The sequence below is a fragment of the Chelonoidis abingdonii genome, chromosome 2 (assembly GCF_003597395.2).
Source record: "Chelonoidis abingdonii isolate Lonesome George chromosome 2, CheloAbing_2.0, whole genome shotgun sequence".
Taxonomy (NCBI): Eukaryota; Metazoa; Chordata; order Testudines; family Testudinidae; genus Chelonoidis; species Chelonoidis abingdonii.
The window spans coordinates 267,904,272-267,931,905 of NC_133770.1; the positions used below are offsets into that span (position 1 = coordinate 267,904,272).

At 41.6% G+C, this 27,634-nt stretch overlaps 1 protein-coding gene across 3 annotated transcripts in view; it reads left to right on the forward strand.

The window, feature by feature from the left end:
- OXR1 (oxidation resistance 1) overlaps positions 1–27,634 on the forward strand; it is a 542,358-nt gene that overhangs the window by 232,185 nt on the left and 282,539 nt on the right. For 2 of the 3 annotated variants that reach the window (XM_075063184.1, XM_075063186.1), the window contains exon 1: positions 16,816–17,035. In XM_075063184.1, the coding sequence (XP_074919285.1) occupies positions 16,816–17,035 (220 nt within the window). Of the gene's footprint in view, positions 1–16,815; positions 17,036–27,634 lie in introns of those variants that run through there. The other variant, XM_075063185.1, reaches the window with a different exon arrangement.

A 27,634-nucleotide genomic window follows, 5' to 3' on the forward strand; every position in this document is an offset into this window, starting at 1 on the left:
AGAAAATCACCAAATATCATGAGAGAGAATAAAATCACGAGAGTTGGAAACATCATATATAGCACTCTTCATTTGAGGATCTCAAAGCGCTGTTCAGACATAATGAAGTCTCACAACAATTCTGTGTCGTAGATATTATAGGAATTTTGCCTTTGGTTAAATGGAGACACCAAGAGCTTAAGTGATTTTCCTGAACTCCACAGCAATCTATGTATGCTTTTACACAATATTCAGAACTCTGGCAACTGTCACTGGCAAAATGGAAAGAGAACCCAGAAGACACACATCTTAATGCCTTAACTTAGGCAGAGGTGAACACTGTACCACTTCTTCCTATCATATATCTCTATATCGTGCAAGTAAGGGAAGTAAAGCTACAGGTGGAGACAGCTCAGCAAGAACAGTCCTCAGGCAATGTACAGATGTCAGTGTAACTCGGACCCAGTCCATTAGCTGATGTGATGTGGTGTGGTAGACTTAGGACTTGTTTCTTAGATTGTTTTCCAGAACAGAAAAAAAGGAGACCATTCTAGGTGTGGATTGGAGGAACATTAGTTTCATATCTTAAATCACTGTTTTCGTTACAAAGGAATTAAATTCTTAACCAAAACCTTTGGGCAGTCACAGATACCACAGGTACTGAACACATCTCTGGAAAAGCCAGCACAGCTTTTCAGGGGACTTATTTTTGTTCTCATGTTGTGTGTACAATAAAAGTCTCTGGAGTAATCACTTGGTGCATAGAGAAACAGTATTATATTATGTATAGCAGGAGGTGAAGGACATGCACTGGCAATTTCACAGATTGATCACACTGTAAAAGTTCCCATCCACTTGGGATTTTTTTTCTTTTTTACTGTGAATGGTTTAAATCTGTTGTTTTTTCACTGACTGAACTGCCAGACGTTTGTTATAGCTGCTCCCAGGATTTGTTTTGAGGGTGACATTAGTTTTCTTTTTCATGATGTGTTTTATAGAAATATAACTTGCTATTACAAAACAAAATGTTGTGGTTAATTGGTCCCTAAAGTCATATGCCTCTTTTTATTTTGAGAAAAAGAAATAGTTTGCAGAGCAGCTGCTTCTAATTTTGAAAATTAGCCTGCTCAGTAACTGTACATCTTCTCATACTGGGTGAAATTTACTTCTGTTCAGAGGACTAGCAGAATACTTTTGCACCACTTAAATCCTCTGTTTTGATGGCTTATGGGAGCATATGCTTTCTGCTGTCCATCTCTACAGGGGTGGATTTAATCCAGTGTTCTCAAGTAAATACATGTCTTTCTAAGGAATGAGACAGATTTTAGTGCCATAGTGGAAGTTTGCATAATCAGAAACACATCCAGACTTTCTGTAGGCTCCCGTACAGGTAGCCTTTTTAAACCACTGGGACATCACAGCATACAGCGAGTGTGTCTCAGTCCAGGGTATTTAGCACTGATCTTCCCAAAATGTCAATCTTCATTTATTTGGCCTTATGCTAATCTGCAATTTCTCACCTGTAAAGAGGTGCTAATACGGTTGGGAGCTTACAATTCCTTTTTTTTAAGCATGTATTAAAATTAGATCAAATAAACCAATATCTGCAAAGAAACTCTACCAACCTCCTGAAAATAAAATCTTCCCTTCTGAACCCACTTTTTCCTGTTTGTACTACAGTCAACTCACTGACAGCAGGGGAAGAACTGGAAAGTGGCTACATTTTGTACCACACCTAGAATGTTGTTACTTCTAATTTGCATCAGACTCAAGGTGTGGAACAAGTATAGAATCGTAGGACTGGAAAGGACCTCGAGAGCTCATCTAGTCCAGTCTCCTTCACACCTGGCAAGATTAAATATTATCTACACCATCCCTGACAGGTGTTTGTCTAACCTGCTCTTAAAAATCTCCAGTGATGGAGATTCCACAACCTCCCTAGAAAATTTATTCTAGTGCTTAATCACCAAGACAGGAAATTTTTCCTCATGTCCAACTTAAACCACCCTTGCTGCAATTTAAGCCCATTGCTTTTTGTCCTATTCTCAGAGGTTAAAAAGAACAATTTTTTTCCCTCATCATAACAACTTTCTACAATTTATCTACAAAAAACTTCTACAGTTTATCTACATCTTTTGTGAAATGTGGCACCCAGAACTGAACACAGAATACTCCAATTGAGGCCTAATCAGTGTGGAGTAGAGTGGAAGCATTTGTGTCTTGCTTTACAGCACTTCTGCTAATACATCCCAGAATGATGTTTGCTTTTTTTTTCGCAAAAGTGTTACACTGTTCATTTATGATCCACGATGACCTCCGTATCCCTTTCAGCAGCACTCCTTCCTAGGCAGTCATTTCCCATTTTGTATGTGTGCAACTGATTGTTCCTTCCTCAGTGAAATACTTTGCATTTGTCCTTAGGATCGCCAGTCATGGGCCTATTAAAGAATTGGGTGAAATCCTGTCCTCAGTGAAGTGAATGGGAATTTTGGCATGGGGCCAGGATTTCACCATTGGGCCTCCATTGTCTGTTGCAGGGGTGGCCAACCAGAACCTAAGAGGGAGCCAGAATTTACCAATGTACATTGCCAAAGAGCCACAGTAATATGTCAGCAGCCCCCCATCAACTCCCCCACCCTGCCCCCAGCACCTCCCACCCACTGGCAGCCGTGCTGATCAGCGCCTCCCCACACCTCCTGATCAGCTGTTCTGTGGCATGCAGGAGGATCTAGGGGTGGGAAGTGGGAGGCGTGAGGGCATGGCAGGCTGAGGGGAGGGGGCAGGAAGAGGTGGAGTGGGGGCAGGGCCTGTATCAGAGCCAGGGATTGAGCAGCGAGCACCTCCTGGCGCACTGGAAAATTGGCACCTGTAGCTCCAGCCTCAGGGTCGGTGCCTATACAAGGAACCGCACATTAACGTCTGAAGAGCTGCATGTGGCTTCGGAGCCACAGGTTGGCCACCCCTGGTCTATTGCCTGTATAGTGCACTAGGTGCTTGTGAGGGATTACAGGTCTCAAACCCAGGAAACACCCAGAAGCAACAACAGGAAGTTGTCTTAGCAACTAGAGGAATCTCTGGCTGGCTGCTACTATGGACCTCTCCTGCTTAACTGACTCCTGAGCCTTGCATCCCTGCCTACTCCTAGTTCCTGTCTTCCCATCCCAGACTCCCTCCTACTCCCATTTCCTGCTGTCCTGCCCTACTCCAGGTCCCTACTCCTATGCCTTTCCCCTGAGGTTATTTCTGGCTCTGACCTTCAGCTTGGTACCTGACGTCTCCAGCTCTGACCCCTGGCATGACACCTGGTGCAGACTTCAGTTCTGACCCTTGGCACTGACCACTAACCCTGACTCCTGCCCTAACCCCCAGGCCTGGCTGCACACACCCTGGTCATTACAGTGCATCTTCATTTGTTATTATTAATGTATCGCTCTATTTACTGACACTCCTCTGTCGGCTGTGAGTCACAAAAAAATAAGTCTTTTAGACAGTGAGTTTTACCCACCAGCCTTTGCTGTTGGGATGTGCAGCTAATAACAAAAGAAGGAGAAAAGTCTCTGTTTATGTATAATAACTTAGCACTCAGAATTCTAAAAAATGAGTCTGAAGCTATGTCTCCTTAGAGGCTTCTTCCTGTCGGATTAGCTGGGAGCTACTTATATAGAGTCTCTTGTCTTCTTTCTAAGCATCTAGCCTCTAGCTGTTTTTTATTATTCCTTATATCCTATAAAATTTGGGAGATCGAAGTAAGCAGATGTTTCCCTGCTTCTTGGTAATGAGCTAGGGCCTCCATTTCCTTTTACCACCTACACATTCTCTTCCGTTCCTTGTGTTTTTAGCTATAATTGCATAGCTAATTGGAACCATTGTTAAAGGTTAATAAGACTTCCTCTGTTTTATGAAATTTTCATACGAATGATGGTATTTAGCATTCTCTCTTGCCTACAACAAATAAGGAATTTTCAAGAATCTAGGGGACATAGGCAAGAAACATATTTAACTCTCTTATTTCTAAGGTGCTTATCGTAGCTCTGCTTCTTGTAATTCCACAAAATAAGTCTACTATCCACCCTCAGTTTCACATATTTAAGTTTATTATGGATTGCCCATTCACCCGCCCCGGGTTGGGGTAGAGAGAGTAGCACTGCACTCTTGGTAACCCTTGTTGGCTACAAGAAAGCATAGTGAATGGAATTCCAGACAATAAATGCATTGGGAGTTAATGGAGAAAGGACTGAGGGAAACCTTCAAAGTGACCTATCACTCAAAGTTGCTGTTATGGAACATGGGGAGCCAGTTGGTCAAGTGGAGGTGATAACTGAAGCAATCCGTAGAAGTGGTATGTAGTTGCATGCTCAGAATAATGAGTGTGACGGGTTCCCCGCAGGGTGACATCTGGAACTGGTTAAATCTGGCCAGTATATGGGTTTAAAGACTAGTTTGGCTTTCCCTCAATGTGAAGAGAACAATGCATAGTTGTGGTAGCCAAGCAGAGACTTTCCCCCAGCATTCCAGTCAAACCTCACTGGTTTAGATTAAACGAAAAACAAGTTTATTAACTACAGAATATGGATTTGAAGTGATTACAAGTGATAACAAACAGATCAAAGCAGATTGCGTAGCAAATAAACAAAAACGCAAACTAAACTTAATATACTAGATAGATTGTATATGAATTAGCAGGTTCTCACCCTGAGAAATGATACAAGAAGGCTGCAGATTCTTAAGGGGCAAGCTGCACTTGCTTTACAGCTTGGAATCCTCAGGTGTTTCATAAACAGGCTAGAAATCCCTTTAGCCTGGGTCCAGCACTTCCCCCAGTTCAGTCTTTGTTCCTCAGATGTTTCCAGGAGTCTTCTTGTGTGGGGAATGAAGAATGAAGAACCACAGATGATGTCACTTCCTGCCGAATATAGCTTTTGCATATGGCGGGTACCCTTTGTTCCAGTCTGTGGAAAAGCACTGACATCCCACGATGGAGTCCAGAATCATATGGCCTGGTCACATGTCCTTGTAGAGTAATAGCGGCCATCACTCACAGGCTGCCTGTAGCGTTCTCAGAAAAGCTCATCAATTGGGAGATAATTGTCTCCTAAGGCCTATTGTTCTCCCGAATGGCTCATTGCCCTGAATAGGCCCTTCCCAACCAGCTAGACCAGAGATGGGCAAACTATGGCCTGCGGGCCACATCCGGCTGTCCCTCTTCCCCCACAGCCACCCCGCTGCATGGGGAGTGCGGCTGGCTCCAGCTGGGCAGCGTGGCTGCCAGACATGCTGCTCTGAGCGGCATGGTAAGGGGGCAGGGGGCGGTTGGATGGGCAGAGGTTCTGCGGGGAGGGGGGGGAGGATGGAGAATGGGAGTGGTTGGATAGGCATGGGGTCCGGGGTGCCTGTCGGGGATGGGGTGTGGATGGGGTCAGGGAACAGGGAGAGTTGGATAGGCATGGGAGTCCTGGAAGTCCTGTCATGGAGCAGTGGTGTGGATAGGGGTCAGGGCAGTCTGGGGACAGGGAGCAGGGGGTGGTTCGATATAGGGTGGGATCCCGGGAGGCCTGTCAGGGGGTGGTGGTGTGCATAGGGGTTGGGGGGGCAGTCAGGGGACAGGGAGCAGGGGAGGTGGTTGGGGCAGCGGGTTCCAGGAGGGGGCAGTCGGGGACAAGGAGCAGGGGGGGTTGGATGGGTCGGGGATTCTGAGAGGGGGCAGTCAAGGGCTGGGAAGTGGGAGGGGGGCAGGGACCAGGCTGTTTGGGGAGGCACAGCCTTCCCTACCCAGTCCTTCATACAGTTTCACAACCCCAATATTGTCCTCAGGCCAAAAAGTTTGCCCACCCCGATCTAGACTGAAAGCATCTTCTCTGGTGGGTGTTACCCAGGTTAACTACATCTGAAATACAGGTACATAGTCAATATTGATAACTTCAGATCCAAAAATGATGCATACATATGTAACCCACACACCTTCTGGGGGTGGTGTTCTGTCCCACCTGGTGGCACCAAGGCCACTTAGAAAGAGAGAGAGATAAAATGAGTCTGTTCTACAGCCTTAGCTAACAGTTAGTTGGCTTTTAGCTCATGTGACAGATGCTCATGCACTGAACCAGTGATAGGCAACCAATGGCATGCGTGCCGAAGACAGCACGTGAGCTGATTTTCAGTGGCACTCACACTGTCCGGGTCCTGGCAGCTGGTATGGGAGGCTCTGCATTTTAATTTAATTTTAAATGAAGCTTCTTAAACATTTTTAAAACTTTGTTTACTTTACATACAACAATAGTTTAGTTATATATTATAGACTTATAGAAAGAGACCATCTAAAAACATTAAAATGTATGACTGGCACGCTAAACCTTAAATTAGAGTGAACAAATGAAGACTTGGGACACCACTTCTGAAAGGTTGCCGACCCCTGCACTAAGTTCTGGAGGTCCCTGGTTCAATCCCGCCCACGGACGACCAGGGTCTGTCGGTGTTACACATACAAATAGGATAATCATATTCAGCAAATCATAAGTTTTCCATTGACATCTCACATGGCCCATCTTGCATAAAATGGATCATAGTTATGCTATAACCATATCATAATAATATCACTATGAAGAACATTGGCTACAGTGTCACAATGAGCTTTATATATGCAGGGATTCCCTCTGAGACCTTTTCCTCTTGGCCTATCTAGAGCATTTTATTGAGTTTTGGGAGAACACTTTATTGAGTTCTCTGGTATCCAAAAGCCCTGTTTGATTCCACATTTATCACTGAGGTTTCTGTATTGGCATTCCACAAAGCTGTACCTGAGGTGATCAGACTCAGGAGTAGGGTCATTGGCCAGGGTGCACCACAACTACAAATTACATAATTATATGTCAGATTATTTACATATTCTAAGATAGACTAACACATTCACATTACATTGTACACAGTACAAGGCTGCCCAGAGGATTCAGGGGGCCTGGGGCAAAGCAATTTCAGGGGTCCCTTCCATAAAAAAAGTTGCAATATTATAGAATACTATATTCTCATGGGGGCCCCTGTGGGGCCTGGGGCAAATTGCCCCACTCGCCCCTCCTGGGCGGCCCTGACACTTTACAATTGACTTGTCAATTTTGTGAACCAATCCCTGTATATATCATGACCTACCAAAGTATTACAAAGTGTTCTAGTAAGCAAAGCTGCAACTGCAAGTGTATCAAACATTTCTCTTATTATTATTTCTTTATCTACTAGCTACATATTATTTGCAAGGCCATTTGTGAATTCATGCTGTGTCCATTGTTAACTTCTGTTTCCTGACTTCTGTTTTCTTTCATTCTTCCTGCAAGGCCTACAATACAAAATGCAAGTGGTTCATTAAAAACAGTCTGTATCCTGAGTAGTGTTTTTTCCTACAAAATCATGCACCAGTCAGTGTAACTATGCACAAGTATATATCACCATACAACTCAGGAACCACACATTCCTCCCTGTTTAGCTAAATGAGCAAAACCTAGGAAATCTGTAGTCTGGCAGGATACTATGGGACAGACTTGATATAACTGCCCCTGTACCAGTAAGTTAGTACAACAGAGGATTTACTACATAGACAGTCTCTGATGGCTGGAATTAATGAAGCATGTGACTGACATCCGCTCTAAGTAAAATACTGTGTGGTATAAACAGAAACAAATGGCTTGCTTTAATGAGACATTAGCAGTGACACAACTGAATTACACCAGAAGATGTGTGAAATGTATCTTTGTTTAATGCCTGTGCACCACATCAAACAGTGTTTCTGAAAGATGTACCTCCTTTCTGGAACCAGAGGCTTTAGCCTTCCTTGTACATCCACAGTGAATGCCAGTGCAGTATCTCCTCTCATGTACCCCACTAATGAGCTACAACCCTTGAGGGACCATATCAGTCAATAGGGCAGTAATTCAGTCATCATTCCCATTCAGTTCTTGGCCTATTGGATGAGCCGGACAGCTACTGCCAAATTGTGGTTTTCTCATATGAAAACAGAGTGACATGTATGAGGATGTTTATTTTCAAGGTTATTTGCCTGAGGTGATAGAATTCAAATATAATCAAAAGTGTTTTCTTTTAATTAAAATTAAATACTGCGTTCAAAACAGCCTTATCTGTGCAATTGACTCTGGAGCCTACCCTATGATTAAGCCTGTATGTTTATCATGATCATGACTTTTCTGACATAGATAGGGAGCAGCTTAGAACCTTGCAGGATTAAACTCTAATACTTATTGGTCAGCTTTGGGGATGCTTTTTGGTGGAAACATAGCTATGTTTTGGCTGCAATGACCGAACGGTATTGTGAAGAAGTCAATTGGCATTTTTCCTTCTCAAAAGGGATGGCAAATGTCATCATATCACTATAAAATATAAGCAAGCAAAGCTGTGCTAGTAATTTACTTCTAAGCATATCACATTCATGACAACGGTCAACATGCACTGCACTGTGCAGCAAGCCATTCCATTAACTAGTTTTACATTGTAAATTCCAGATCTCTTAATTGAACTGTCTCACAGATAAGTTTGTATCCTGTTGAAACCACAATGGGAGTATGATTCAAACTGGCAGAATGTAATTGCTCAAAATTGGAATGTGGCCACATCACAAATTTGTAATATAAGTTTTCTTCCAAAAACATGCCATAGACCCTTTAATAATTAATGGTGGAAAAGATATTGGGAGATTTCTGTAGTCTCTTGTGAAATATGGCATGTCCAGTAGCATAGCAGCACCTAAAACTATGCTGGGGCATTGGGTCAGTACTGACTGAGTCCTGATTCTGCAAGGTACTGAATTCTGTGCTTAACTTTAAGCATTTGATTAGTCTCATTAACCTATTTAAAGTTAGGCATGTGGTTAAGTACCTTCCTGTATCAGGGCTACAATGACCAGAGTGCTGCTATTTAATTGCCACCGGTTTTCATCAGCACTCTGAGTTTTCCCTGGTGGCCTCTCATCCAAGGACTGATCACAGTACATGTCCCTGCCAGGTTGGTTTGGGTTTCTGTGTGTGTGTGGGGGGGGGGGGTAGCTGTCATAGCTTCCTACTCAGATTTGAACCTTAGCGTTCATAAAATGAGATGCTAGCATGAACCCTCCGAGCATAATTACCAGCTTAGATCTGATAGCGCTGCCACCAGCCAAAAATTTCCAGTGTTTGGCTCACTCTGGTCTCCCCAAAACCTTCCCTGGGGCACCCCAGGACTCAGAGGCCCTGAGTCTTACCACAAAGGGAAATAACCCCCCTCCCCTTGTCTTCTCTTTACTTCCTCCCCAGGCTTCCCCTCCGTGGGTTATCCTGGAAGATTACTGTACTTAAACTCCTTGAATTACAAAACAGAGAGGGCAATTTACCTTCCCCCCTCCTTCTTTTTCCCCCTCCCAGTCTTTCCCTGAGAGAGACGTAATCCTGCACGGGGAGTTCTATCCCTAGAGCCTCACTTAGAAAAGAAAAATCACAGTTTTAAAAAGAAAAGCTTATTATAAAAAGAAAGAAAAGACATAAAATGCTCTCTGTATCAAGATAACAATATCAGGTCAATTGCTTAAAAAGAAATATGAATAAACAGCCTTATTCAAAAAGAAATACATTTAAACATCCAGTAACTACACACATGTAAATACAAAACATAAATAAAACCTATTGTCTTCTACCTTTTGTCATTACACTGGAACAGAAAATTAGAAACTGAAGATAGAAGATCCTCTCATAGCTGAGAGACAGACAAAAGACACACACCCCAAAACATTCCCTCCCTGAGCTTTGAAAAATCCGGTTTCCTGATTGGTCCTCTGGTCAGGTGTTTGGTTCCCTTCGTTAACCCTTTACAGGTAAAAGAAACATTAACCCTTAGCTATCTGTTTATGACAGGAGCACATAGTGTTCTTTATGGATATGTCTCACAAGCATTGAATTAGTCAGGATCAAGTTGTTCTGGAGACTTTCTTCATGATTTGCATACTGCCATCAGAGGAGTAAATGTCCCCGCTAACTGGGGGATGGTCAAAGACCCTCCTAGCAGCACCACCTGCCCACAGCAATACCCATGAATTGCTCTCCGCATCTCCACAGGGCTTCCTGAACAACAGCATGCAGGGAGTGAGCAGAGGAGTGGCAAAGTTGGCATCAGTCTTCCTGTCCTGTCCCAGTGAGGTGGCACTTGAGTTGAAGACGCCCATTTTAACGATTGGTGCAGCTGGGTCAGGACAGGAAGTGGAGGGCAGTCAGTCATGCTTCCTCGGCCCTGTGGAGAAACTCACACCCAGCTACTCATCTGGGCCCTGTGTACTTGGATTAGACCCCCTCATTCATTATTAACCCCCTACTTGAATCACAGGGCGATCTTCCAGTAATTGCGGCTGAGTTGCAGACAATACATGGAAAATCACAGAAAAGTAATACTGGACCTTTATGAATAGCAGTAATTTGGAAAAGCCAGAGTAGACCTATTGGTTCAAGAAAAGTTTTTGCTGAAACAATATAAACCCTCAGGTATTATGATCTGCCTGCTAATATTTTTGATAACCAGACATTTTGCTGCAACTATATTACATTCATTTTTTTTAAAGTGCCTGGTACAATATAAAATTCAGAAAACTAGAAGTTGTAACACATCTGCTGAAGAAATCAAGTGCAGTCACTTTAGCCTTCTTCATTTTACAGGCATTGAATGTTAGTGCAGTATACCCTGCTACAGTGGTCTCCTTCGTGCCCTGTCTTTGCTTTGTGAAGACTTGTCCATACTTAGATACAGCACACTCAGCAGCCACAGAATTAGGGAAGATTGATAGTGATTGCTTTGCTGTATCTGCTAACTCTGGAAATTGCTGTAGAACTGCAGGTGAATCCCCAAACTCTCCAAGATTATTTACTAGCCATTCACTTGCAAAAGAAATGTGTATGGGGCAAGCTATGTGTGCATGTTGCGAACCTCAGAATGTATGCAAAATTGCGGACTGTGCAGAATAAGCTAATTAAAATCAAAATTGCAATGGAAGCCTAATATTGCAGGATTCTCAATTTCTGTAATATCGTGAATGAAGTAGGGCCTTATTATATATTTATTAGGGTTACACTACCAAAATGAATGTGGTGTACATTTCAGATTGTCCTGTCCTGTAGAGACCAACTAATAACAATCATGATTATTATTATTTATTATTATCATAATTACTAAACCCATCTCCCTGCTTAAACCATATCCTTGCATTGACATTAGGAGCATCTTTATCCATTGAAACCAGTGAATACAGTAAACATTCCTGGAAGTACATACTATAGAGTTAAGAGGGATGCTGCTAAGCATCACATCACAGGGCACTGACACTTTTAATTGGCAAAGCAAAGATTCCTCAGGTTCAGCATTATTAAAATCTGTGACCGGGGTCCCAGTGGGGCCAGCTGAAGTAATTCAATTATGATGAACTTCAAAGAATGGGGCAGACAAACCCCAAAGGTGGTGAATAATTCAATACTTAAATTTACCAAGCCAGCATAAAACAGCTTCTTTATTACCTCACTGGTTGCCCAAAAACCAATAACACAGTTCCCTCAAAGACCCAGCCTCAGGCCTCCATCCAGGTACCCAAGTAAAATATGATGAAGATTTCTGAAAATCTTATTTCATCATATAAAAAGAAAGGTTGTACCAATCCCAAAGGATTGGACACATTACCTCCCAGGTTAATGCATATTCTACGCATACAGCCAATTCTTATTAACTAAACTGAAATTTATTAAAAAAGAAAAGAGAGAGAGTATGGTTAAAAGATCAATATACATACAGACATGAGTTTATTCTTGAGGTTCAGATACATAGCTTTGTAGTTGCAAAGAGTTCTTTCAGAAATAGTTCATAGGTTATAGTCCAATGTCCAATATCATATCAGGGAAGACCAGTCAGCACTGGGATCCCAGTCTGGTGCCTTAAGCTTCCCCAATGAAGCACTAAGCAGATCTGAGATGAACAGGATCAGGACCCAAGGATCTTTTATACAATTTCATGTCTTCTTTGACAACTTGGAGTCCCTTGGGGAACAAAAGATAATTTGGATGATAAGGCAATTTGCTTGTTCGTGTCCACCATTCACAGATGATTTTCTGTACATTTCAAAGAGAGATGAATACAGAGATATCCCGTGTTTACAATTCATTTAAATTCTAGAATGTTCTTTTGATCTCTGAATTAGCAGAATACAGCATGGACAGGAACTGTTGATTACATTGTCAACTACTACCCATATATATGTAAATACACAAAAACACAAACATTATCTCCCCACGTCTTTAAGAGTTGAATGTGAGTCATTTATTTTACAAGATGTTTAACCCTTTCTGGCCATGGGTCACAACATCCTTCTGTCTCAAAGTAATTTTATAATGCAGTATCACAAGTCCCTTTTATTTCCAGAATCAAATCAGGTATACATATTTTACAAACATTTCATTCAAAATTTGGCTTTTGAAAAATTTCTTTCACTACTGACAATTCCAGTGCAGTGCACTTCATTACAAAATTAACATTTCTCAGCCAGCAGTGACTGCAGTATCACAGCAGCTCCTATTTTAAGTTTATAGGTATATGGTGGGTTCCTGAAACGTTGGATGCCGACTGTATAATACTATCCTCAATATGATTCTGTTTCTTGTAAATTTCTCTCCTGCACAATTGGGTGGGTGGATTATTTTTTTGCATTGCTGTTGTAACAATCTGTAGAGCATATGAATGCAGCAGCTGAAATTTTCAAAGCCATCTGAGTGATGTACACTGAACTCCTACTGAAAATTAATAGGAATCAGTTGTTGTAATCCCCTATATGGCTTTTGACTATCGGGATTGTCTACATAGGAAAGTTTTACCCATTGTGTTGTAGGCCACAAGTCTAATGGGAAGAAATTGTCTCAAGTAAATTGTACTCTATTTTGCTTATTTTGCTTTGTACTCCATTTTGCTAGCTTTGAATTAGTAAGAAGAAATTGTTCTGAGTTTATTCTTTGCTGATTGTGTTAGTGATTGTTCTTAGATGGATAGAAGTTTTATGGGTGTAATTATTGCCTTATTTACTGTTTAGTATGTGAGTGAAGAATGTATGATAATTAACTGAGAAAAGACAGCTGGGCTGGATGGTCAAGAAGGGAGTGGAGGAGTTGAGAGGCACCAACTTTATTATCAGAATCACTCGGATGGCAGATTGATGACCCTAAAGCAAAGGCATGCACCCCAAGGACAAGATAAAGAGTGGAGCTTGAGGGATGAGACAAGAAACAGCTGCGGATACTCCCAGCAACAACCCAAATAATGCTGATTGGGAGCAGCCTTGACTACCTCATGATTAACAGCTCCAGTGTGACACAACAAGGTCCAGAGACTGGTATGGGAACTTTTTACTATAAAAGAAGGGTGTATTTCCATGGGACTTTGGGTGCTTTGAACGCATTTGACAGAGGCCCAGCTCCTCTCTCTCGTGCAGTTTCAGCTAGCTGCTGGAACAGACCGAGCAACACTAAGGACTGGTAACTATAAGATGCAGCTGCAGAACCTTTTGTTGTGCATGTATGTGTATGAATGGAAGCATGTGCTGATTTTAATGGTTAAATTGTACTTTCAATAAACATGGCATATTGCCTTATCCCCTTTAAAAAGATTCTGTATGCTTCTTATAAGCATAACAATATCAGTATAGTTATACTGGTATAAATTCCTGTGTGGACACTCTTAGCCGTGTATAAGAATGGCTTTTTAGGATTTAGCTTAAACCCTTTCCCAAGTGGCATAGCTAAAACTGAACAAAGGTACTGTTATACCGGAATAAGAGTGTACACATGTTGACTTATACTTGTGTAACTATTTCTGTTAAATTCACACCTTGTCTTGTACCAATATAACTTTCCTGGTAGTCAGGCCCTCAGCCAGTGTGTTTATATTCTGCACTGTGTGGTCTAGTGGCTGAATAATTTTATTGCAACTTGTGTTTAGATAATGTAATCACAGAAGGACATGCTGAGGGTGGTATCCATATCACGAAGCTCAATGTGTACAGGAGACACTGGAAAGACTGTCTGTTTCTGTTCATGATTCATTAGTATCTGTGTGTGCTACAGAGTCAGTACACTATTGTATCTTAAGAAAAGTTTTTAGTTAATTTAATGTATTAGGGGAAGAAATCTCTACTCGTTTTGTCTAGGATCTGAAACTACTATAAACAAAATAATAATCATGATGTAATACCTGTATGTAAAGTAGGAAAAATATGAAACTACAGTCACTATGGACTGAGAAGAATGGTCTGTGAATAAGGCATTTGATTGGGACTCAGAAGGTCTGAAGTCAATCTTTAGCTCTGCCATACATTAGAAGCGAGAGGATGACCAAGGAAAGGGTAGGCTCATTACTCAGTGAGGAGGGAAAGGCAATGACAAAAAAATGCAGCTCAGCCAAAATTTTAAATGTTTCAGTTTTCACCCAAAAAGTTAGCAGTAATTGCACAGCTACCATAGTGGCCATCCATGTAAATGGGGTAGTATCTGAGGTGAAAATAGAAAAGTTGGCAGGGCTTGATGGAATACATCCTAGAATACTTAAGGAGTTGGCTGAAGAGATCTCTGAGTCATTAGCAATTTCTCTCTGAGAGCTCCCGATGGACAGGAGAGATTCCTGAGAACTGAAAAAGGGCAAATATAGTGCCTATCAATAAAAAGGGGAATAAGAACAACCTAGGGAATTATAAACCAGTCAGATTAACTTCGGTACCCAGAAAGATGATGGAGCAAATAATCAAAAATCAATTTGTATGCACCGAGAAGAAAATAAGGTGATAAGTAACAGTCAATGTGGATTTGTCAAGACAAAATCATAGCAAACCAACACAATATCCTTCTTTGACAGGGTAACAAGTCTTGTGGATGAGGGGCAGTAGTAGATGTGATATATCTTGACATTTGCAAGGCTTTTGATATTGTCTCACATGACCTACTTATAAATTAGAGAAATATAGCATAGACAAACCTACTATAAGGTGGATGCACAACTGGTTGGAAAAATGTATTCAGAGAGTAGTTATCAGTGGTTCACAATCAAGTTGGAGGGGCATATTGAGTGTAGTCCTGCAGAGATCTGTCTGGGTCTGGTTCTGTTCAATGTCATCTTAAATGATTTGGGTAATGGCGTGGAGAGTACACTTACAAAGTTAGCAAATGATTGAAAACTGGGAGGAGTTGCAAGTGTTCTGGGGGACATGACTAGAATTTAAAATTATCTGGACATGGAGAAGTGGTTTGAAATGCATAGGATGAAATTCAGTAAGAACAAAATGTAAAGTACTACATTCAGGAACAAGTAATCAGTTGCACAAATTCAATATTGGAAATGACTACTTAGGAAGGAGTACTTCAAAAAAGGATCTGGGGTTATTGTGGATCACAAACTAAATAAGAGTCAACAATGTAATACTGTTATGAAAAAAGCTAACGTCATTCTGGGATACATTAGCAGGAGTGTTGTACGCAAGACACAATAAGAATTCTTCCACTGTACTCAGCATGGAAAATGCGTCTTCTTAGTATTGTGTCCAGGTCTGGGCACACTTCGAGAAAGATGTGCACAAATTGGAGAAAGTCCAGAGGAAAGCAACAAAAATTATAAAAGATCTAGAAAACATAACCTACAAGGAAAGATTGGAAAAACTAGATTTGTCTAGTCTGGAGAAGAGAAGACTGAGGGTGAACATAACAGTCTTCAAGTGTGTAAAAGGTTGTTATAAAGAGAATGGTGATAATATGTTCTCCTTAACCACTGAGGATAGGACAAGAAGTAATGGGTTTAAGCTGCAGCAAGGGAGATTTAGGTTTTCTGTGATAGAAAAACCAAAATTCTCTGATTAAAAAACATAAAAATCTGTGTGTTTTTCTGGGTTTAAAATGAAATGCTGAACTTTAGTTTCCCAAGCCACAATACAAAATGGAACCCCATGTATCCAGTCTAATTGGGACTGGGCCAGATTGCATAATTTAAAATTTGAATAATCCAGAGAATGGGCAAATAGCCTCAGCCCCAGGCGGCGGGGCTCATGCTGTGATCCCTAGGTGGCAGTGCTCAGGCTTCAGTTGAAGCTGGAGCAGTGCTGCGCTGAACTGACAGCCTGAGCCCCATTGCCCAGAGCTTGGGCTATCAGCTCCAGTTCGGTTAATACGAAGAGCCTGATAATGGAGGCTCAGATAAACAGGGTTCTACTGTATACGTTTTTATTTTTTCACAAAATGTAAAAACTAACAATTCTCTGTAAAGATGCAAATTCTGTGGTTTTCTGTGGTTTTCTGTGGAAAATGGATTTCTAGGATCCTCAGAGATTAGGAAAAACTTCCTAACTGTTAGGGTAGTTAAGCACTGGAACAAATTACCTAGGAAGGTTGTGGAAACTGTCATTGGAAGTTTTTAAGAACAGTATCACCTGTTGGGGTGATCTAGATAAACACTTAATTCTGCCTGCATGCAGGGGACTGGACTAGATGGCCTATTGAGATCCCTCTCAGTCCTACATTTCTGAGATTTCCTGTGCCACAGTGGGCAAATTACTTAATTTCTCTGTGCCTCAGTTCCCCCATTTCTGACAATAATACTTACTTCCTCCCATTTCTTGTCTGACTGGTGTGTTTAGATCATTCCTGCCCCATAGTGTTTACAGTCTCACTGCTTATTTACCACAAAGACAGTCTGATCATAGTTGGGGTCGCTTGGCACTACTGTAATATAAATATGTTGTTGATTTATTGCATCACTTTGTAAAGTAAAAGCAGTTCAATATTGTAGCTATAAAACAAGGATTAATAGCACATGTTTTCTTTTGCCTCTAGGTTAAAGAAAAAGTCCCAGTCTGTAGATGTTACTGCACCAGGCTACAACCCTCTGGCAGCAGAAGCACAAGAGGCCCCGCAAGCCAGTAAATTGATACCTGTCACTAACACAGCTGCTTCTGAAGAGGAGCAGAACAACACCACAAATATACAAAGGCACAATCCACGGAGGAGTGAGCTGAAGAGATACTACACCATTGGTGAGCTTAAAGCCATCATTCAGTTCAAATGTTTTAACTAGTATGTGGAAGGCATCCCCGCATTGCTGGCCAGTCAATCAGGTGTTCTTTAGCTGGATGGAACAGAGTTGCTGACTTCCTTATTGCTCACTAGAGGTTATATTTTTATCTGTTGCTAACATTAAAGCATGTTCTTTTGCGGAGAAATTCAGTGTTGTTAATGTGACTTTTCAAGTGACAGAAGCATTCCACTTGTTTTTATTAATTTAATTTTTTTTATTTTTTTGGTTTCACTAGACCTGTCTCAAGTTTTAAAAATAATGTCAAACAGGAGACTCCATAATTATAGCTTACAGGCAGTATAAACTACCAAGGGTAAACTTGACTTTTGACTTTTAAAAAAATGTATCTAGTGTTGTTTCCAAGCATCCTTTCCTTCAGCATTTATTTCTGTTTTTACTTTTTCAAAATCTCACTCTTCAGCTCAGTACTCGCACTCCATTCTTTCAGGTTAAGCTGTTGAACTTCAGCATCACCTCAGATTGCAACACTTATCTCCTAAGGACTTGTAGTGGTGTGAAGTGCTTTAGGTGAAATCTAAGTAAAGTGTTGTGTATGTAAGTTAAGTACATGATGGTCAGTGAGTAAGGAAATCCTCCTCTCTCAACCTGGGGTCAGGATGTGAGGCTGGCATAGGAGCTCTCATCTGTTCACCATCAGCCTTTTCGAGGCGGTGGAAGTCATGGAAGGGAGTCTGTTCTTCCAGAACTATGTGGCTCCCAGGTGGAATTCCCAATCGGCTGTCTGTCTAGTTCCAAAAGAAGCATGAACTAGATATAGACTGTTTTCCTGCTTGTCTCCCTCAGCTGCCCTGCCTCCGCTCCTTGGACAAATTCACCCCACACTTCTCCTCAAAAAAGATAAATTCATTCAACCCCCAACAAAAATCTGAAATGGCACCCCTGTCAGGGCAGGAACGGAATTTGCCCCTCACCACACATGGCTCCTTTGATCTGACTGGAGTCCTCTCCCAAATATAGAAGTCAAACTACGCCTATGAAATTAGGCCCCTGTGCTACAAAGACCTATGCATGTGCTTAACTTTATTCACTGTGAGTAGTGCTGTTAAAGTCAGTGGTCACGATGTATAAAGCTCAGCATGTGCATAAATCTGTACAGGACTGGCACTTTACTGATTCTTTGGTTTATAATCTAGTATACACTTGATTAAAATGGACGGATCTTTCTCATCTTGTAATATGCGTGTTATATTGATTAATGTTAGTGGGAATTACTTGTTCACTCAGAGAAGAAGAACATAGAAGGGAGGTTATGGACTCTTCGCTAGACACTTCTGAAAAGAGCAGTTATATTTAAAACAAAAAAAAAAGGTCTCTAGTTTAATTTGGAACATGCTACCTGTGCCATAATTATAAATTAAACTTTGTTTAAAAACAAAAAGCAAAAAAACTCAGCAACAGCAGTTATCTATATATTTTAATAAATAAAATGTAGCATTTTATGGACTAAATTTACAAAAGTGATTAGTGATTTTTTAATGTCTTTGTTTTTATTTGCCCAATTTAGGGATAACTTAAAGGGATCTTTCAGAAAGTGCTGAGCACCCTCCACCTGAAAATCAGACCCCTTTTTAAAATGTTTCACGTTATCTCCCCCCTCCACCAAAAATGAGACCAAGTCATTTGTCACTTTTGAAAATATAGGCCAATTCAGTATTGTTTTGGTCAGTATTTCCAAATCTTGCTTCAGTCTGCTTCAATCCCCTGAAGATAAATGAAATGTGCAATTTGAATACCAACTGAGAATCCTCGATTAACCTCTGTGTGGAGGAATATGCCTCAGGAACTCGGCGCTGAAAAAAAACTTCCTGAGGTGTGCACAGTAGCAGAAATTAGGTTCCAGTTTCTGGACAGAGTAATCAAAAGAAGCAAGATAATTCAGTTTTCAGGGCTGGAAGTCTGTTTAGCACTTCGGGGCTCAATTGTTAATCAAACAAAGTTATATTTTAAAATGACAAGATGCTAATCAGATAGCAGTGTTTTGTAATACAGTCATCCATATTTTTCAGAAATACAGCAGTACAGACAGAGGCTTACATAGATGAAATCAAGAAAAACATTGAATTCATGTCTTTATTTCAGAGTTCTGCTGTAGATTGATACATTTGAGAGAGAAGCATGGTCTTGGGCTCCTATTCAACTAGCTGTTCCGTGAAGGTGGATTTCTGTGTTCACACACAGCTCACCCATGTGAAGTAGGTTGCAAAGTTAGGACCTAAAATTGTAAGGCTAGACTCTCAGTTGGTGTGAATCAGTGTAGGTCCACTGAAGTCAAAAGAGCTAAGACAGTTTACGTCAGCTGAGGATATTTCTTAACAGCTCTTTGGGGAAGGAGATGTCTGCCTGTGTTTGCGGACAGCTACTGGCACACCGTGGGTACTACGAGAAACGAAATTATGGTAATGATGGTAGAGCCTGTTACATTTATAGTTAAGGTAGAACTGAGTTTTGTACTTATTTATGGCTCATTACCTCAATCAATAAGCCACTAACCTTCCTTTGTCCTAGTACTGAGGTGGTGTTAACTGCCCACTTTACCTTTATGGTCTCTTGCAACTTTTGGTAACTCCTTATACTAAACAATCTGTTCTGCATTGTGTTTAGCTGTGAAACTCAGAGTATCTTTCCCAAACCTGAATAAGAGCTCTGTGTAAATTTGAAAGCTTGTCTCTTTCACCAACAGAAGTTGGTCCAATAAGAGACCTTGCCTCACCCACCTTATCTCTCTTTTGCTCTTGAAGCAATCACTTTGTTATGTATGAAGAATACAGTATATTCCCCAACTCCTAAAATTACAGTATTTACGTGTTGAATACAGAATGAATTTTCTGAGAATTCACAAGTAAATCAGTTCATTTTGAGTTAAAATTAACTTTAAAATGTGTCCTTTAAGAAATTTAGCACAGTGTATCAGATCATATTTTTGTCTCAAATGATCTTTACAGTGGATGAATGGAGACTCTTCAAACTTCCCATACTGTATAACTTACCATGAGGGAAAAAATGAAAAATCAAATATGTCTTTAAAAATCCATTTAATCTGGGACTACAAACACTATTCTGTACTAATCATAATTTATGGTTATTTCATAGTATCACTACAGGGCGAAGTTAAGACAGTTTGAGTATCTTAACTGCATATTTCCAATACATAGGTGTGTTTGGATTTCTTTTAATCTTAACTCTGCTTTTATGATATTTCTTTTGGGGTTCCTTAAACATCCCTGCAATGTAGTTTGCCCTAAATTACTGTTATATATTCTTAACTTTAGCTCCATCTTAATGTAGGCTTTTTTGGGGGGGTGGGGAGGAATTATTAGTAATAATCAAGTGGTCTGAGCACAGGACTGTGTGAAGATCTAATCCCAGTGCCATAATCCTAAATGTCATGCATACCTATGGTGTTATATAAATGATGATCCTGACTCTGGCACACCTTTTGAACTCTTGGGCAAGGCACTGAACCTCTCTTTTTCAGTGTGAAGAAATGTAATTCTGTGAGAATTAATGTTTGGAAAGTGCTAGGAACATAAAATGTTCTATAGATGTGCATTTTGGGACCTCTAATCCACCTGCCCATGACATGTTGGATAAAACCTATCTGTACTTAGCTATTGTTGGTGGAGTTGCACTGGTGCTGAATTACAGGACCTAATTTTCCTAGTGTAGACAAGGACTGCAAGAATTAAGCAGTAGTATCTTTTGGTCTATGTTTCATTTGGCTGGTCAATGATATTTATCTTTTTAAAAGTACATCAGTGCCTTCCAGTTCTACTGGTTTCCTAGAGAATTTTAACCTTTCCTTGTCCTCTGTATGTGAAGTTTCTGTTGTTGGATAAAGTCAATTACAGTACAGTGCATCCTTGGCATCTATCAATATGTTTTTCTTTCTAACATGAAGATATTGATTGGCATTTACACCTACAGTCATCAATGGATTTGTTTAACCAAACTCATGAGACTTATTTTAAAGTTAACTACTCAAAATTTGGTGCTGAGGAATAAAGACCTAAGGGTATTTTTGCAAGTTCTGTGCTCATGATATTGTTGCAATGGGAATCATTTCTGAGAGTGAGTGACTTTTCTTTACCATTTAAAAGAAAATGAAAATTAACAATAAAGGAGCTGTAGCTTATAAAGATCATGTTTCCAAAAAAGAGAGGCATAAAGAAGACAATTTGGTTTACTTAAAACTGGGAAACCCATAACTGCATGTTCATTTACGCTTATTAAGCCTGTAGGCAGCATCATGCAGCTGCATCATAGCTCTTTCTACCTAGTAAGCTGGTAGGTCCCAGGAGGATATATCACTTATAATGTGACATTCTGCCATAAATCTTTACAGATATTCTAGAAAATAGAGAATTAAGTGATAACCATAAGTTTCCTTCAGAACATCTAAACACTTAACAGTCCCTAATATAAAATAAAACATACGCAGGCCTAGTTTTTATAGTCCATTTTATGTATTTTAGTGCTTGCTTTGATGTTTTTGCAAGCTGTATTCGAGAGCTGGTGATCTGAAAGCTGTATTCATGGTGATCTGAAAGAAAAACTGAACAGTCTGGAAACCAGAGAAAGTAGGGAGAAATAGCTGTGCTAGTGACCACAAAGTTATACAAACAGAAGCCTCTATTGTCTGCAAAGACAACAGCTTCATAAGTGTTAAACTTCCCATAGATGAAATGATCTTCTGAATCTCTGAAATATTCTACGAGTATTACTTTTTTCAACTCACCAGGGATACCTAATGTAGGCAAAAATAGAAAGGCTTTGCTGTGCGCCAGCAGAAATATGTAGAAGGTAAAGCTTTAAAAATTACTGCCCTGGCTCTTGTATACTTTGTGTCTCTCTGTGTGTGAGAGAGAGATACATTACAGTACTCCATTTGGGAAGGAACAATCAGTTGCACACATACAAATGGAAAATGACTGCCTAGGAAGTACTGTGGAAAGGGATCTGGGGATAGTAGCTAAATATGAGTCAATAGTGCAACACTGTTGCAAAAAAAGCGAATGTCATTCTAGGATCATAGGCACCAACCAGGGACGGCTCCAGGCACCAGCACACCAAGTGCATGCCTGGGGTAGCAAGCCCCGGGGGGCGCTCTGCTGGTCGTCGTGAGGGCGGCAGGCAGGCTGCCTTCGGCGGCATGCCTGTGGAGAGTCCGCTGGTCCCGTGGCTTCAGTGGACCTCCCACAGGCAAGCCGCCGAATGCACGGGACCAGGGACCTCCCGCAGGCAAGCCGCCAAATCTGCGGGACCGGGGACCTCCAGCAGGCAAGCCACCAAAGGCAGCCTGCCTCCCATCCTTGGGGCAGCAAAATACCTAGAGCCTCCCCTGGCGCCAACTTTCTCCAGTGCCAGTGGGTGCTCGTGCCCCCCCGGCCCTGGCCCCACCCTGACTCCAGCCTTTCCCCGTCGCTGCCTTGCCTCCATTCTAATCCCTTCCCCAAAGTCTCTGCCCCAACTCCGCCCCCTCCCTGCCCCTATTAGACCCCTTCCCCAAATCCCCACCCTGGCCCCGCCTCTTCCCCAAGCGTGCCGCGTTCCCCCTCCTCCCCTCTCCCTCCCAGCGCTTGCCGCGTAAAACAGCTGTTTTGTGGCAGGAAGCATTGAGAGCTAGGGGGAAAAAGCGGGCATGTGACATACTCCAGGGAGGGGGGCGGAGCGGAGGTGGAGGTGAGCTGGGGCGGGAAGCTGCTGGTGGGTTCAGAGCACCCACCAATTTTTTCCCGGGAGTGCTTCAGCCCCAGAGCACCTATGGAGTCAGTGCCTATGTCTGGGATGTATTAGCAGGAGTGTTGTAAGCAAGACACGAGAAGTAATTCTGTTCTGCTCTGCACTGATTAGGCTTCAACTGGAGTACTGTGTCCAGTTCTGGGTGCCACATTTCAGGAAAGATGTGAACAAATTGGAGAAAGTCCAGAGAAGAACAACAAAAATGATTAAAGGTCAAGAAAACGTGACCTATGGGGGAAGAGTGAAAAAATTGGTTTTGTTTAGTCTGGAGAACAGAAGACTGAGAGGGACATGGTAACAATTTTCAAGAACATAAAAAATTGTTACAAGGAGGAGGGAGAAAAATTATTGTTCTTAACCTCTGAGGACTGGACAAGAAGTAATGTGCTTAAATTACAGTAAGGGAGGTTTAGGCTGGATATTAGGAAAAAACTTCATAACTGTTGTCATAAACATACAGCTTAGAGTAGCATAATATCCATCCTGGGTAGCTGTACTGAATCTTTACCTGTAAGGGATAAAAAGCTCAAATAACCTAGTTGACACCTGACCAAAAGGGCCAATGAGGAAAGAAGATACTTTCATATCGGGGGGTGGGGTGGGGAGGAGGGTTTGTTTGTGCTCTCTTTATTTATTCCCTCTCTGGGGAGAGAGAGACCAGGGCAGGAAAAAAACATCTTCTAAAAACATACCTGAAATGAGCAGCTGAGATTACAAAAATTGTAAGTAAAGCAAGGAAATGCGTTAGATTATCTTTTGTTTTAGCTTGTGAATTTTCCCAGTGTTAAGAGGTAGTTTATTCCTGTTTTTAGAACTGTGAAGCTAAGTCCAGAGGGGAGTCCTCTGTGTTTGAAATTTTTTTATCACCCTGTAAAGTTACTTTCCATCCTAATTTTACAGAGGTGCTTCTTTTACTTTTTTCTTTATAATAAAGTTCTTCTTTTAAGAACCTGATTGATTTTTAGTGTCGTAAAAACCCAAGAGTTTGGCCTGTGCTCACTTCGTTAACCTATTGATTAGTATATTATTCTCAAGCCTCCCCAGAAAGAGGGTGAAGGGGCTTGGGGTGATATTTTGGGGAAATAGAAACTCCAAGTGGTCTTTTTCCTGAATCTTTGTCTAAATCACTTGGTGGTGGTAGCAATACCGTGCAAAGACAAGGGAAGGATTTATGCCTTGGGGAAGTTTTTAACCTAACCTGGTTATTATAAGCTTAGGGGGTCTTTCATGCAGGTTCCCACATCTGTACCTCAGAGTTGGGAGGGCACCATGACAACGGTCATGGTGATTAAGCACTGGAATAAATTGCCTAGGGAAGTTGTGGAATCTCCATCACTGAAGATTTTTAAGCAGAGGTTAGACAAATACCAGGAATGGTCTAGATAATACTTAGTCCTGCCATAAGTGCAAGGGGACAGGACTAGATGACCTCTTGAGGTCCCTTCCAGCCCTATGATTCTATTATTACAATTAATTAAAAAAAGATTGCTTTAATGTGAAGCCCCCTTACATGTACAGAATTTAAAGAAACTTCAGCAGATATTGTGATTTCTGACTTCCACCTATGAGCTCTTACGTAAGCAACAAGCCCCAATGGCATATACACTTAGTGTCCTATATTTGTGCTTCAGTTATGTTGCAGAGCACACAGTGCCTAGCACAGTGGGATCCTGATTCCTGATCAGGGCTCTTAGATGTTAACATAATACAAATAAATAATACACCAACAGGTGTATTGTCAGTGACTTTACTGGGAACAGCATTGGATCCCAGGAAGGAGAGTTCTGAGAAACTCAATGCATAAACATTTTGATGAAAAGATGATGCTTGCAGGAGCAGTGCCAGAGCGTCTGGCACCCTAGGCAGAATTCGGGGGGCAGCATTTTGTGCACTCCTCACAGGGTGCGCGGGAGCTTCTGGTTCCACTCCCATTGCGCCTCTGAAGAAGGATCCTCCGCTGAAATGCCACAGGCGACAGTGACAGTCATTGAGCTGCTCAATTGCCTGCTGCTGTTTTCTGCAGCACGTCAGCAGAAGGTCCTTCTTCAGCGGCGCAAAGGGAGCGGGACCGGAAGCTCCTGTGCACCCCAAGGGGAGCGCACAAAATGCCGTCTCCCAACTCCTGGCACCCTAGGTGACCGCCTAGGGTCGCCTAATGGAAGCGCCGGCCCTGGATGCTTGCCAAAACAACTGAAAAAGATGCAACATAGGTCACACAGGAGCAGCCAGGGACGCAGCTGACAGTGGGGATGGCATCTCACTCACAGAAGTGTGGCTGGAGGACAGTGCAGTCAGTTAAGACAGTAGCTCAGAAGACTAACCTAGTGCAGTCCTCCCTTCACTGCTTGAGTCCAGCAGCTTCTTCTGAAACTGGCGGTTTGTTCCATTTCACACTCACACACCCCTGACTCCAGCAGAGCAGAGCACTAGCTCTGTCTGGCATAGCTTCCTCTCAGTAGTAATAACAGAAATGTAAGTAGTTCTTTGCCAAGGCTAGAGTGAGTGAGTGGCATGGTACTGCCTGACCGGCCAGCAGAGAATGAGATGTCAACACTCGTTACAGCAAAAAATGTCACTAATTTGCAGTAGGTCTCCCATCCATTAGTGAGGTTCTACTGGGTAGGAGTGAATGAGATTCTCTTGTACTTTAACAATTCTCTTCAGAATTGGGGTAAATGTATTATTTCATCCAGGCAGACACACAGTCATGGAAATCTGAAAGAACATCCTACTGAATTTTTAGTACATATGGAGGTACTGAATAATGCATTGAAACAAGGTTACATGATGACACTACAGGTGATCTAAAGTAGCACAGAGCATCTGGAGCAGCTTAAAGGGCAACTTTTCTTATGGAGAAGCTACCCCCTCTCCATAGTTAAGGTTGCAGCTAGCTTCCATTTTAAAACCCCATTTTTTTTCTGCCTCTCCATAACTTTGAGTTGGAATTTTAGTTTGGTCTGGAGGTTCTGAGGTCCTCTGAAAGAAAAAGAATTTTTCTGCAAAGTTAGAGGAAAATACTTCAAACTGTTTTTGAGTTATAGGTAAGGTTACGTTTGTGTCACGGAGGTCATGGAAGTCACAGAATCTGGGAGAGAAAGAGAGACACCTCAGGCAAGTGGCTCGGGGTGCCCTGTTTTCTCTTTGGGAAGTATGGTCACCCGGCAGCTCCCAGCCACCATGAGTGATGGGGGGAGGGGGAACCCCACACTCCCAGCCACCACGGTGATGGGGGAAACCATGGAGGTGCAGCAGCAAAAGACAGAGACAGTTCATGGCTTCTGTTAATTTTTATTTATTGTCCATGACCTGTCCGTGACTTTTACTAAAAATAACCATAGAAAAATCTTAGCCTTACTTGTAGGTCATCACAAACCATTACCCTAATTTGAATTTTTTACTTTTCTCTAAGCTTCCTTGGTTTCCTCCTAGCTCAAAAATTGCATGATAATACCATTCCAAACTTTCCATATAGTAATTCTCTGAAAACTTATATGCTACCCATATTTGAAGAAACTAGGCAGTAACTAAGAAAAGTCGGAAGGTATATCACCTCCAGGCTTGAAGAATTATTGAGGAAATATAAGAGCCTGTGTTTCACAGACTTGGATCTACTTATAAAATAGAGAAGAGAAGGCTTTGCAAAGCAGGGAAGTCCAAGGAAGGATTTCTTCACTGGCTAGTGGAATCAAGGACTGGTGCAAATCCAAAAGAAGAAAAGAGAGCTATAAATCATATATATTTTTATTGTAACTTGTTGAGCATCTTAAACAAAATCTTAAGTAATCCTAAACTCTTTCTTCCATCTCAAACACATGCCCATTACTGTAGCATTCTATAACTCTGCAAGAACTAACTAAAATTACTTTATAAGAAATGAAAAAGAACCAAGGTAAATCCACATACAGCCAAGGTACTCCATTTCAGCAAAGCCGGCTCCAGCTTTTCTGCTGCTCCAAGTGGCCAAAAAAAAAAAAAATTGATGGAAGTTCGGTGGCGGGTCCTTCACTCCCTCTCCTCCTCTTCGGCGGCACTTTGATGGCAGCTCAAAGAGGAAGAGAGGAAATGAGGGACCCACCGCCAAATTGCCACCGAAGACTTGGACATGCCGCCCCAATAACGGAAGTAGTGCTGCCCCTTTGAATTGACCCCCCGAAGCACCAGCTTCCTTAGCTGGTGCCTGGAGCTGGCCCTGCATTGCAGAAAAAAGGGTTAACAGTGTTTTACCAGATAATCACTCTGTTCTGGAAAACCCTTCTGTCATAAACAGATAGTTAAGGGTTAATGTCTCTTTTACCTGTAAAGGGTTAAGAAGTTCACCTAGCCTAGCTGACACCTGACCAGAGGAACCAATGGGGGAACAAGATGTTTCAAAAGGAAGGAGGGAAGTTTTCCTTTGTTTTGAGTTTCAGTTTCAGCCGGAGTGAAAAAGATCAAGGAACCAGCCTCTTATCAGAGTAGTAAGTTTTAGAAAGGGATAAATAGGTTTATGTTTATTTTCTTTGTAACTTGTCTTGGTACCATTAAGGAAATTATCAAATTTGGGTATTCTTGTGTGTATTAAGATTTTTGCCCAGGGGAACATCCTCTGTGTTTTGAATCTGTTGTCTGTGAGAGTAGCTGGTATGCTAATCTCTCCCAGAGGGTTTTCTTTTACCTTTCTTTTCTTTAATTAAAAGCCTTTCTCTTAATACCTGATTGATTTTTCCTTGTTTTTAGATCCAAGGGGATTGGATCTGGACCCACCAGGGATTGGTGGGAGAAAGGAGGGGGGATGGTTAATTTCTCCTTGTTTTAA